The following is a 13,869-nucleotide window of genomic DNA, read 5'->3' as shown; positions in this document are numbered from 1 at the left end:
ACGTTTAGAATCAATGTTTTAATAGTATAAATTAAGAAAAGTATATAAAAGGATTGTATATGCTAGCAACTTCACAACTTTTTAACTGTTAGATGTGCCCAGAATGATAAACAGAGCTGCGAATGATTCTAAAATGACTGAAAAGGCTGTATGGGCTGTATAACGTTAAGTATTAAGCTATGATGAAATTAATATGCAGAATTTATCATATTTCAAAAGATGAGATCGAACACAAGATATGTAATGTTTTACCTCATCAAACTAATTGTTTTCGTCTGTATACACTTATTCATGCTCCAAAAAGGTTGGGATAGGAGCAATTTAAGACTAGAAATGCTGTGGACTAGGAAAGACCTAGTCCTTCATGAGCAAGGATAGGTTGAGGATTTTTGGCAGTTTGCAAGAAATTGAAGAAAAGGACCATCCAGAAGTTCAAAAGCCAGGTCTGGCATGGTGTGTTGGTGTATTAGTGCCCAAGCCAGGTAACTTGCCCATCTGTGAAGCCACCATTAACACTGAAAGATAGAAAGATAAATACATATGCTGCCTTCTAGACACAGAGACATCATTGCTCATTTCAGCATGACACCGCCAAGCCAAATTCTGCATGTGTTACACCAGCATGGCTGTGTAATCAGAATGTGGTGCTAGACTGGCCTGCCTGCAGTGCAGACCTGTCTCCCACTGAAGACATGGGCCGCATTGTGAATGCAGAAGGCAACAATGACGGCCCTGGAAGAATGGCAGAAAATTTCACTTTCAAAACTGAATCAGTTGTTTTTTTTTCAGTCCCCAAATGATTATTAAGTGCTGTTAAAAGGATAGGCGATATAACGGTGGTAAGTGGTAAACACGCTCCTGTCCCAACTTTTTTGGAATACGTTTGGAACGTGTATTAAGAAAAAAGTTCATAACAGCAAAACATCAAATAATTGATTTCTGTTTTTATTCGCATTTCACAGACTTTTTTAACCTTTTTGATTTTCAGGTATTATTGTATGGAAAATAACCGCAATTATCAATATGGCGAGTGATTCCAAACTTTTAAATGGCAATGGAAGTGAATATTTTGCACATGTATGTGTTGTTAAAGATCATGGAAAGAATACCACTTTGCGTTACTGACGCTGGTCTGACGTTGGAAGCCTTGTCCCCTGTGTGCAGGTTTTGAATGAGGAGCTGCAGGGAGTGAGGGCTCAGATGGACGCTAAGCAGGAGAAGGTGTCCACCCTGGAGACCAGACTAGCAGAGCTCGAGGTACACTTCCACAGGCCTGTTGCCCAGGGCAACCACATCTGTTGTCTAATTTGGGACTAATTTGAGCACAGGGGTGGGCAGTATAGCAGCACGACAAGCACACTAGAAGTTCATGCTGCAGTATGGATAGACGCAGGACTGTAACCAGGATCTGAATTTTAGGCCCATGGTGCAGAAATGAAACCTACTTCACATAGTGCATAAACCACATGTGCTAATGTCTGAACTTCTTTAGTTTGCACCACATTATTTCCTTTTTGACCTGTAATGTTTGTTATGCGCCTATTTTATTTGTTTGGTTGCCTCCATTCCTTTATAAACAGTTTTATCTAGTTAATCATTTTACTGTTTTTACCAATTTATTTTAACCTGAAAATACATGTTAAAGGCTATATAGGCCTATTTAATCAATTAATAGTTTCACTTTGCTTTTGATCAGGTTTAATTTATCACATCATAATATACTGAATGCTTAGTTTTGATTGTTCAAGTAAAACAAGTTACCTTATTTAAGTGACAGAATTATACATTACTCTTATTGGCGCCAGTGGTGTTCCTGCTTCAACAAGGTTAAGTTGTCCATTAACACAACTGCTACATGTAGATTTCTATGCTAATTTAGCTGGCCGTGTTGACAGCAAACTAAAGAAAAAAATTCAGGGGTTGTGTTTTACAAGCTGCCTCCGTAGACACTTACATTTGTATCTAATATACTTGCGGAAACACTCACATTCATTTCATAGATTTAGACTGTAGTATTGCATACATGTGCATATTAGGTCAAAGTCCTAGCATATTGTGCAGGGATAAACATGGGTAAATCTCAAAATGCACTACTCCCTATAAAGTGCATTGCATAGGTCATAAAACTATGGCTTTTACACCCAAATGCTCTAAGTGTTGGCCAGAAAGTCGTGCAGCTAATGGCTGAATATAAATGGCTTTTTATTTAATATATGAAGCACTATGTTTTAGAAGCCATTTTTTAAATGACCTTTGTAGTGCAGTAGGAGTAAGGAGCTGTTTGAGATTCAGCCATAGTGGACAATGAGTCAATGGGCATACCAGTGCTGTTCTGAGGTCAGTGGAGAATCAGTCGTGTTTCTGGAGGTCTCGGTATGCAACCATATGCATAAGGATGGCGCTGTTTCCAAGCTGACATTCATAATTGTGGTACATGGAAAAATCTAAACCTTGTGAAACTACCAAGGTCCTGACCTTGATGTCTTCATAGCTAGTTATGGCCATGGATAGAATGTGTTCTTTATTCTCTCAGTGCGTTAGTAGAATAATAAGCATAGGCAGCATAGGCAGGGCTGTTTCTAGATGTGTGTGTATGTTTGTACACATACAAAACCTTGTATCTCCATTTTTGTAGTTTTTCAGTTTTTTTGGCATAGTTTGAATTTACATTGTGCATACTTTTTATGGTGAATGGGCCAAATTAAATGACCCAAGAAGTATTTGAGAAGATGTCTGGTTCCATTGACTTACATTAAAAGTAAAGTATGTTTTTTCCTTCTCCTGTAAATGTGTCATTTTGGAGATACAAGGTTTTGTATATATAAAATTATATACAAAATATATGAAATTGGTTGTGTTTTTTTCTGTAGTTGTTTTATGTGTTTACATTTGCATTTATTTATATATATATATATATATATATATATGTATATATATATGAATGAAACTGTATATAACTCTGTGTTTTGTTTGTTATTAAAGGCCATTAACAGCAGCTACAGTCAGATGATTGAGGAGAAAACCACTTGTGTTGCAAACTCTGACTGCGCTGCTTCTTCAGAAAGAAGAACAGCTTAACCAAATGAAAGGGGACTTGCTGAAGTGAGTCAATTTAATGATGCTTTTCGGAACAGCCAAACTGTGTCATCATGTCTGTTTGACGCCTCTGGGGCTTTGTTCACCCACTGTCTCGTCTCTGTTTGTGTCAGAGCTCAGGAAGAATTTGCACTTGCCCAGAAAGCCTGTCAGGACCTTAGTGAGAACCTGCGTAGGATTTCCTTGGAAAAACAGACATGCGACTTGAAGACGTCTGCAGAGATAGATGATCTTTACCGCACCAAAAGGAACCTGGAGGAGAGGCTTATTGAGCTTATTAGGTACCCTTGATCAGGGAATGTTTCACTGAGACAACACTTAATGAATCTCGAAAGACCATAAAAGTGATGGTTCAGCCAAAAATTTCTATTTTACAAAATTGTCCTCGTACCACAGATGTAGTTGATTAGCCAAGACATGTTTGGTGTCTGAACTTTGCTTTTTTAAAGTTTTGAATTACACAAGCCTAATGCACCTAACAAGAAATGAAATGAAAATTTCTTTGCACCTCATTAGCACTGTGCCAACTGCATGTCAAGTTGTTAGACAATCTCAAATAGACTTGTTTTCTGTTCTTTCTGACACTACACGATATGATGATATCTCTAACAATAGCCTAAAAATAGACACAGCTAAAAACAGTAGCCTGAATTTTATCTGTCCTTTTGTCCGTTTTTATAAGCCAGTCCATCGCTTTGATTTTGAAGAGCATGTGTGATAAATTTGGGCATTATGCCACTCATTGTAGAGGAGAGTAATTTATAGCTTTCTGGCGCCCCCTACAGGGACAAGGATGCACTGTGGCAGAAGTCAGACGCTCTTGAGTTTGAGCAGAAGCTGCGAGCGGAGGAGCAGACAGATAGAGATTTGCCCTACTGCCTTAGCTGCCACACGCAGTTCAGCTGGTGGCTGCGCAGACACAACTGCAAGTGAGCAACACACTCACGTGGAAGAAGTTGCACCTCAGTGACAGAGTGCTATGTTTGTGTTTTTAGTTATGTACATTGACTCAATATGAATGAAATATGTTACATCAACTTAATTACAATGTGCAAGTACTTAATTTACTTAAGTTGATGTAACATTTTCATTTGTGTAGAATTGATGTACAACTTTTGTGCCAGTGTGTACAAAAATCATGAACTACCCTATATTTGTTTAATTTCCAGTCAAAACAGCCATTAAACACACATTGTTCATTTTCAGGAGGTATTTCTGAAGAGATTAGATATAAGATAATCTATGTTTTGCATAAGGAAAGGCAAAATCGAAGGAAATTAAGTGTTCCCAAAACAGGAGTTCAAAAAATTATTAGAAGATACAGACTCCTATCAACCATGCATCCATAAAGACAAAGTGTGCACACACTAAATACTGAAACATTTGATATTATAATTAGTTATGAGTTGTTCTGTGTAATTTTCTGTTAAATATATATTTTCTGCATTTTTCTGACACTGAAAAATGAATAACTCACACTTCATGGCTGTTTTGACTTGTAATTAAATAAATGAAGGGGGTCTCTGATTTTTACACAGTATTGTGTAATCATCATATTGTCATAAACCTTAAGTAACGGCATAGGTAAGTTGTGTAGTTGTAATAGTTGTGACGTTTGATTTTTTAATGTTTCGTGCCAGGCTGTGTGGTCGCCCTTTCTGCTACTACTGCTGCAGTAATACAGTGAGCACCCAGCAGGGCGGCAGTAGAGAGCGCTGTTGTAAGGACTGCTACACTCAGCACAGTGCTGTGGTTGAGCGCCACCCTCAGGACGAGCTGGGCAGTCCTACTCAGCCATCGTACAGCCCCATGGCATCCACTCCCACCAGAGCCAGCATGCCCAGCGTCACAGGTAAGACGACAAGCTCTGCTCCTTGTCTAGTTTTTAATATTTAATATTTAATACTGCAATCTACAAAAAATCAACCAAAGTACTGACAAGTGTCAGAAACCACATAAGCAAGTCTATTTGAGATTACTTGACCCAAGTTTGTGATGATTTAGGCATCCAGTTTGCACAATATTAAGTGGTAGTTATAGGTTTTCATTGCTTCTTAGTTTTTATTGCCTTGTAGCTCCAGTACAAAAAAAGCCATCTTTAATAGTCCCAATAGTTCAATAGTCACCCAAATGTTTCTCGTAAATAAATCCCCAAAACTTCTCTCTCTTGGCTCAGATCACATCCAGGTCTTCCTTGAGGTTGTGCACTTATTGATGTGGTTTAGGTTACAACATACGTGAGCTACAAAAAAATGAACAAAATCTAGCACTCCTGTTTCTTAGTTAGAGTGTTGCCCCGTCTCTTAGTGACCACGAAAGACATTGTTCAGCTGTTGTTGATGCTTGCAAGGAAAGCTATCATGATCAAATGGGTTGGGGACAGCCCTCCTTCTTATAAAGACTAGATGACCCTGATAAAGGATTTATTAGGTCTGCAGAGACTTGAATTCCATCTTAAATGTAAACTTCAATCATTCAACAAGACATGGGACAGACATCTTAGATGCTTGGGGATTAAAAGGATTTCTTGTAGGCATCCCTAACTGTAACTTATTGATATCCTTACCTATAACTTCTAATATCTGTGTGCTAAACTGTGTAACTCCTAATGACCACATGTTTAACTATGTAACTTGTAATATCCATGGTATAAAGTAGTCATATAACATATAGCATATAACTTATTCTTTTTTGTTTTTTGATCATTTGATGCCATTCGTCTCTATATCTGTAGAGATGGCATATAAAAATATGTCTTCCTTCTGTTTGCTTTCCTGAACAAAACCTACCAACCACATTTGACAGAAGAAAACAACAGGTGTTGTGCTGAAATCTGCCTCCCCTGCAGTATCATGACATGTGCTAGATTCCGTTTGAGATGTCCGTTTGAGTTGTTTCTGTTATTCAACATATATCTTTGGTTAAAAATAGCAAGACTGACAGTTACTTATATTCAGAAGCAACAGAAATTGTGAACATAGTCTGTAGTGTCCATATGCCTGTGTGACGTTGTGCACATAAAGGGCAGTCGGATTTCAGCAAAACCCCCGTTGTCTAAAATAGCTGACCAAAACATTGAGCTACACTGTGAAGTTTTGTTCATATTTTTATAGCTCACAGTAAATCATTCTATGTCTCAGATCACCCTGGCAAGTCTGCATGACTCTAATCAAGACCTGGACGCGATTTGAGCAGGTTGAGAGAAGTTTTGGAGATGCATTTATGAAAAAGACTTTGGGTGACTATTGACGTCTAGTGTTAGCACATTAGTCTCATAGCTCCTGTGCTTATCTAAAGAAGCAGAATTTGGACACCAGTCATGTCTTGGCTAATCAGCTACATCTGGGGTGAGTGGAAAATTGTGTAAACTTGATTTTTTTGAGCTTTGAAGCGTGCTCTAAAGAGACGATTTCACAGATAGAACACCAGCAGAGTGTGCGACTGTGTTCTCAGTGCTTTGGACGATATCGCATCAGTCAGGGAAAACATGCCAGAAATTACACAGTAACCCAGGGAAATCTTCTTAGCATGTTATCACTGCAATCTGGGACTAATTGGTTTGCAAATCTGTAATGAGATTGATTTGCTCTCGACCACACAGTGGCGCTGCAGTCCCCCCGGCCAGACGACGCAGTGTTCGACATCATCACAGACGAGGAGGTGAACTGCATCTATGATGGCAACTCCCTGCCATACACCACTGCTCAGTCTCCTGGAAGCGGGCAGCAGGGGCTAGATGAGCTGTGAGTCACATTCACACCCACACATACAGAGACATCCTGTGCAAGGCTTTCCAGTATCTCTGCCTGTGTTACCATTCAGAAGTTTGAACTCAGTTGTCAGTGTGTTAATTGTACATATCATAATAACGTATAGGGCACGTTTAACATTTGTCTAGTATTTTTTTCCCTTTAGGTTCATATATAACATTTGTGTGGTCTAATTCATTTAATATGACCATTTTCTGACTCTTTATCCCTTTATTTAATTAAACTGGCCGCTTTTGTTACTGTGCAGTTAAGACTGATATATGTAAATGCTCTCTGTTCTGATTCACTGCCGTGTATTACACCTCATTGAAAAAAGCAATCAAGGCTGAAACATTCCTTATACGTTATAAGTGAGTGTGTGGGGCTAAACTGCTATGAATAGGTGGATATATGTAAATGTGTTGTTTTTTGTGACATCATACAAACAGTGAATTCAGTGAATGGTACAATTTAAAACTTTGACAATTTTACATACTACCTCAAACTCTTATTTCAAAACTGCGGTTTTCCATGCTACATTTATCATAGATTTTAGAATCATTTTAGACATTTGCAACCAAACTGGTTTTACATTATTGAAAAGGGTAGTGTGTGTCGCTGCACTGGAGTATGGGCAGTGTTAAATGCAGTTATATTGAATATTGCAGCAGCAGTGGCAGTGCCAGTGGGGGTGATGTCACTACAGAAGAGTCTGAGGAGCTGCTGGCTTCAGCGCAGGACGCAGAAATCTGCCTGCTCAAGTCCGGAGAGATCACGTATGTGCACACACCGCATTAAAGCAAAGCTTAGGCTAAAAATCTGATTTACACAAATGTCCACTCACCCTGGATGTAGACCATCAGCCAAGACATGTTTGGTGTCTAAACTTTTAACTTTGCTTCTTTAGTTTAGCACTGGAGCTATGAGGTTCAAGATGCTAAAACAGTAGGAGTCAATAGTCACCCAAATCTCTTCTGCAAATACATCCCCAAAACTTCTCTCAACCTGCCTAAATTGCATCCAGGTCATCATTAAGTTTGCACAGACTTGTCAGTTTTTTCAAGAATTTGATACTGATTTGATTCACATGGTCATTCCGAAAGATTGCTGTACATTACAGGAAGCGTAGGGGGTGATTATGCCTGTTTTGTAACACCATAAAAGAATAAATAAACAGATGGACCTGTGAATGATGGTGGTGGCAAAGGGGCAGGGGCCAAAAATTACACAATTACACAATTAGTATTTTAATCGAATAATAGATTAATCAATTAGTTGCAGCCCTACAGTCTAATCCTCTCTCAAAAGACATTAATAGAAACCAAAAGAGAGTCTGCAAAACAGTGCATATATAGAGAAGAGCAGATCTGTTTGTTTTTCTGTAGGTAGTGGGTCAGGTAGGCTGCGTGTCCTGTAGAGTGACTGTGTGTCATGTGTGTTTCCTTACAGGCTGTCTGTGCCATTCTCTGTGGAGGAAATTGCTGAGTTTGGAGAGCAGTTCAGAGAGCTCTTCATTAAATCTAGTTGCTACAGTCTGGTCCCCATCACTGTGGGTGCTGCTGGGCCCATCATCAGCTGGGTTTTCTCCTCTGCACCAAAGAGCATCTCCTTCAGCGTGGTGTACCGAGAGAGCACAGACATACCAATAGAGCAGGCCAAGGTAACCCAGGCTACCGTTTAAAACTTAGCAGTAAATGTTTGGAATCAATGTTTTTAGTGTGTGTGTGTGTGTGTGTGTGTGTGTGTGTGTGTGTGTGTGTACTTGGTATTGCCAGATACTTCAGGATCAGGTATCGGTGTTGGAAGCATAAAATTAGTATCGGTGCATAGTTAACAATAATGTAAACAAATCTAGATGTAACAATACATGACCATAAACAAATCATTACAGTATATTATTTTTCCTTAATAACTTCTTGTTCCCCAGAGACTTCAGATAGTGAATAAAACATCTAAACATGTTTGTATTTAATTTATGGCATTTCAGTCTTCACTGTAAATGTTATGATTTAATAAAATAAATAATTAATTTGACAGAGTGATTCAAAATATCTGAGCAGTAAACGTAGGATGCTGTGGAATAAACGTGAGTGACGTGAAGGTAAAACTTTTTCAGAATGTGCTAGACATCGTCTCACAGGCTCTTTAATGCATCTCTCTCTTTTTTGCAGGTCCTGATCCCCCTGACCAGGTGTAACTCTCATAAAGAAAGTATGCAGGGCCAGCTGAAAGCACGCAACCCTGGAGAATACTCACTCATCTTCGACAACTCCTTCTCCAGGTCTGTAATCAAAGCCCCTTTTGGAATATTTGTCTATCTGAACTAGAAGTATATTGAGATTATATTGCCTTGCACTGTATTAAAACACACTGGAAAACTCTTGATGTGACAAGATTACAGATTCGCTTGCAATATTTGGACCAAAATTATTTATGATGGTTTGATCACAGGAATACCTTAATTCATCAAAACCCCCCCAGAAACATCTGTAACTGTGATAGGTCATAATGCCCGCTTGCATATTAAAACCTCTGAGGTCATGTGTCATTCTGTAGTCTTTTCTCTGTGGGAAAAATGAACAGCAATTCCAGAAATTTCTGCTGTTGCATCTTGTGGTAAACAAAAATGTTCCAAAGCTGATACATTTTGAAAGGATTTCACATTAATTTAGGATGGGTTGCACCAACAAGGATTAAGTTAAACAGAGTGTAGAGCTAATCAAGGATTTGTTAATCTTTTATTTTATTTCATGTTGTGTTACACCACTTAATTTCAAACATGGATTAACAAACCTGTGATTAAAGGCTTAATCAATGATTACAAACGATTCCGATTAATTCCGATTGTCAGCAATAATGGATTTGGTAGTATAAATAGGCCAATGTTCCGCTCAACAGTAAACATTGTTGAAAAAACAGCTCTCACAGACAAAGAGGGAATTCAGACATATAAACAGTTTACCGTTGTTAGACCCGGAGGCCAGCTGTTGGCGGGGGTGGGTGGCGGCATTCTGTATGTTATTTTGCGTTAAATTTTACAAAATCTTACAGTACAAGCTTAATACTCAAATTTAAAGCCTTTTAGCCTGTCAGCTAGCTATCTGTCAAGCTCATTCTAGATCAACTAGTTCAACAAAACCACATTCGGACCTGAAGTACATTTTATTTGTCCTCAGCTGTTTTCTTCATAACACGCAATTTGTAACTACAAATTGTATGTGCGTTAGCGAGATCCCTGTGATGTGCTGTTATCTTCTGTTTCAGTGATGCGCGGAATAGCTACTTGAGTGTTTGCTCTCTCATGTGAGGAGAACAGTTAACCATCATTGAGAGAGTGTGTGTTACAAGCAAGATTTCTGAGGTGCTTTATATCTAATTTTACTTAGGGAAAGAGAGAGAGATCCTCTGTTTTGCACAAAGCACCCATTTTTTAAACACACCACCAAAATTGGAAGTTTAAATTTAATCCCCAAATGAAGTTTAAAGAAATGGTGCAACAGGATTAAATTTAATCTGGATTTAATGTAAAAGTTATCAAGGATTAAATGAGCTAAATGTGAAACTAGGTTTAAAGTTTGATGCAACAGGATCAATAGATAAACCTTGATTCAATCCAAGTTTAAACTTAATCCTTGTTGGTGCACCCCATCCTTAATGTTCTATTAAATTTCGACACTATTATATGACATCAGATTTTCAAACTGTTGGCCTCTACTACCAAAGCAACTTAATTACCACATTTTACAAAATTTGCTGGTTTGCGTGGGGCATTTTGAGATCTTATGATCTCAGTTCAGTGTTAGCTTGCATGTAGCTGCATTCATATTTTGGCTTCAACAACCTCAACCTCAATAAAAGTAATTCCAAATATCCAGTGAAAATGTACATGCGGCAGGTTTGCAACATTTTATTTATCACAGGGTGCAGCAGCAGTGGTTTTTGAAAACAGCATTCAATTTTCTCATAGAGAAAACCAGCTTAGACCTGGAGTTCCTAATGCAGGCAAGACACCACCTACAGAATGACAACATGACTTCAGAGGTTTAGTAGCCTATATTACATTAATGTTTAAAGTAAAACGCCAGTATTCCTTTTGTTGAATAGTCATTGAATCCAATGGAAAAAAAAAGGCACATTACAATGTAGAAAACATCTATTTGAACGTTTAAAGCCTCTACTGTGGCTCCTAATGTGCTCCAGACCAAACCGAACAATCTGCTTCAGATGGCAGGCTTCTCTGAGCCAACGCTCCTAATGTGGACACTCTGTAAGCACACTAAGCTATTAGTCACATAACATTTACTGAGTAAGCTGCTAGTCTAACTGCATGGCTAAGCTGCTACACAGCTACTGCAGCCACTCACGCCAGTTACAGACTTCACCTTTCACTACAGTCAGTGTGCTCGTGAGCTTATATTAATAACAGGATATCTCTAACATGAGGATTTCATAGATAAGTCATTCTTAACCCCTGACAATCCCTGGGCTTATAACATACTTAGGCTTATTATTCAGTAACTACAGGGACTTCAATACAAACTGCTCGAGCTGTTCTCACGTTATAGAAGTATGCAGTAAAACTTTGGGCTTACCAGAGGACCCTGGCCATTTGAAGGGTTAAATGTATGTCAGAAGAGGGCTTTTTTGACAACCATCTCGTGAGTTACGACCCAGAGCCTATCACTGGTTTAAACACTGTGTTATTTTGAGGATACTCGGTATTCTAACTTTTTTAACTGTTAGAATTGAAATATATTCAAATATTTGACAAACAAACCAGGGGGAAATTCGGTTTTAATCTCTGATCCCATCTGACACCTTTAATGTACGTGCTTAAGCAACTGCCCATTATAAATGCGTTTTCATCCAGTGGGTTTTCAGTTCTGTTCTTACTACAGGGAAACATGTCAAAATGTCCATGGAAGTAGACCATATGCACTTATTATAGAACTTTAAGAAACTGCCCATTGACGTCTCTTATAAGTGTGTTTTTAGTCAGTGGGTTTTCAGTTCTTTACTAAGAACAGGGAAGTGTGTCAAGTTTACTGTTCATGGTGACAGATCGTGTGCTACAGACGCAGCAGATGGAGATTAGTTTAGTTTAGTTTGTTTATTTTGACAGGGACCATACACAATATACATTAGTCTCAAAAGAGAAGAGATGTTTTGCACCAAATTTAGCTGTAAAGCAAATCTGCAGTCCCAGGGCAGGTAATCATATGAATAATACTAAAAGTACAATATACAGTACAAAATTACAGAAACAAAACACAATATCAGTTAAATATATAGCCAACCCCAACCAACTGAAATGCATTCAAGACCCTCATCAGACAGACGGACAGTATTCCTTTAACAGTATATATATTATACAGCTCTAATCGGACTACCTCCCTCATCCTCTATCTGACTCTAGTGTGTTCATGACTTTCTTCTTGCAGGTTCATCTCAAAGAAAGTGCTTTACAGACTCAGCGTGGAGCAGCCGCTGGTCTACGATGGCAGCGACTGTTCGTAACTGAGAAGCTTCCCTCGTACACATGCTTCTGTATGTACTGGGTCTAGAGGCTACTACTCTTTGAGAGATCTCTAATGACTCTATTGATGTTGCTATCTAGCCTCTTGCATTTTCATGCAGTCACTTAAAAGCCACATTCATTCTGGGAGCACTGACCACTAATGCCATATCAGTACACCCTCAACAAAGACATGATCCAATGCCACATATCAAAATGGCAAGCTTTAAAAGTTAATATGGCACCATACTTGCCCTCTGGGGAACAGAACGGCAGGTATAAAGTGGTCAAGCCCACTGGCTTGTAGTGGACTGTGTGGTCAGTAGAATAGGTTTAGTGTGAAGAAGGGTTCTGACACGACATGCACTACAATATAAGCTTTATTACTGAGCTGAATTGCAGGGAAGATGTCGAACGTGGAATAGTAGCTATTTTTATAGATACAGTGTTGATCAACAGACAAATATGCAGCCATATAGTACAATTAGGGATTATGAACACAAGCATATCTGACATACACTACTGTTCAAAAGTTTGGAATCAGTGTTTTCAATAACGTAAAAACAATGTGGAAAAATGAAGAAATGCTAGATGTATCTGTTTAACATTCATAATTAAGTTGTAATAAAATTATTATTCAGAATGAAATAAAAGCAAATAAATGTCTAGAGTGAAATTCTAATACAATGATTATCTAGAAATAAGTTATAACAAAAAAATTAACTTCTAGAATTTTGTTTTGATAAATTAACATCCAGAATTAAGTTATATGAGAGTTATGACCTGACAAAAATTACTGTAAATATTTACTGTAAATTATTTATTATTTAACAACTTTGTTCTCCTTGTTGTTCAAATGCTTGAAGTGCTGAATATGTATAATACATAAGTCTAGACTGTATAAGTTGGTGTTGCATAGAAAATAAGAAAAAATCTTAAAATGAAAAGTGATTCCAAACTTTTGAATGGTCATGTGTGATTTGCTTCGTTTTAGATTTCTATCAGAAATTCAGAAAATGATTTTTTATATGTATGAAATCTAAACAATGCATTTGAAGAGCTTTACAGTAGTTTTAAATGGAGTTATGCAGTAACTGAAGTTTGGGAGAAAGACCACACCTGAAACTCTTAGAACCTGTTTATTATACTGAATGTCAAGCCTGAAAGGAGGCCAAGTTTACTGAATCTCAGTAGGAATTCTGGTCTCTGAAGAACAGAATGTCTGTGCATGAGCATATTTTTAGAGCACAAAGTTCAAATTTAATTAGCAGCTTGTGACAGACAGCACAAATATCCCATCTCGTTATGTGAAAGCGGCGGTTCTGCAAGTTCAAAGACTTCCTTGGGCGTCGTGCAAAGATTCTCCATATGCTGAGCCGAGATCTGTAATTGTACTAGCACACCATAATAAGAGGCAAACTCGCTTCCCTTTTTTTATAGCCCACAATGCGTTTTCTGTTCCGCTGATGTGAGGCAAAATTTTACAAGCAGTATCTTTTTTTTCTGCTG

General features: G+C 38.2%; 1 protein-coding gene across 1 annotated transcript in view; it reads left to right on the top strand.

Annotated features, from left to right (window-relative positions):
• Window positions 1–13,228, top strand: part of fyco1b (FYVE and coiled-coil domain autophagy adaptor 1b) — a 29,315-nt gene extending 16,087 nt beyond the window's left edge. Inside the window, 11 exon segments of the mRNA XM_036556320.1 lie at window positions 1,165–1,257; window positions 2,983–3,045; window positions 3,047–3,102; window positions 3,210–3,377; window positions 3,882–4,025; window positions 4,737–4,948; window positions 6,698–6,839; window positions 7,514–7,621; window positions 8,295–8,505; window positions 9,017–9,126; window positions 12,287–13,228. Coding sequence (XP_036412213.1) covers window positions 1,165–1,257; window positions 2,983–3,045; window positions 3,047–3,102; window positions 3,210–3,377; window positions 3,882–4,025; window positions 4,737–4,948; window positions 6,698–6,839; window positions 7,514–7,621; window positions 8,295–8,505; window positions 9,017–9,126; window positions 12,287–12,362 — 1,383 coding nt within the window. The 3' untranslated portion in view covers window positions 12,363–13,228.
• The last annotated feature ends 641 nt before the right edge of the window (window positions 13,229–13,869 follow it).

This window comes from Colossoma macropomum, unplaced genomic scaffold, assembly GCF_904425465.1.
Source record: "Colossoma macropomum unplaced genomic scaffold, Colossoma_macropomum, whole genome shotgun sequence".
In the NCBI taxonomy this organism is placed as follows: domain Eukaryota; kingdom Metazoa; phylum Chordata; class Actinopteri; order Characiformes; family Serrasalmidae; genus Colossoma; species Colossoma macropomum.
Note: the sequence above shows the minus strand (reverse complement) of the source record. Positions and strands in the feature narration are given on the sequence as shown.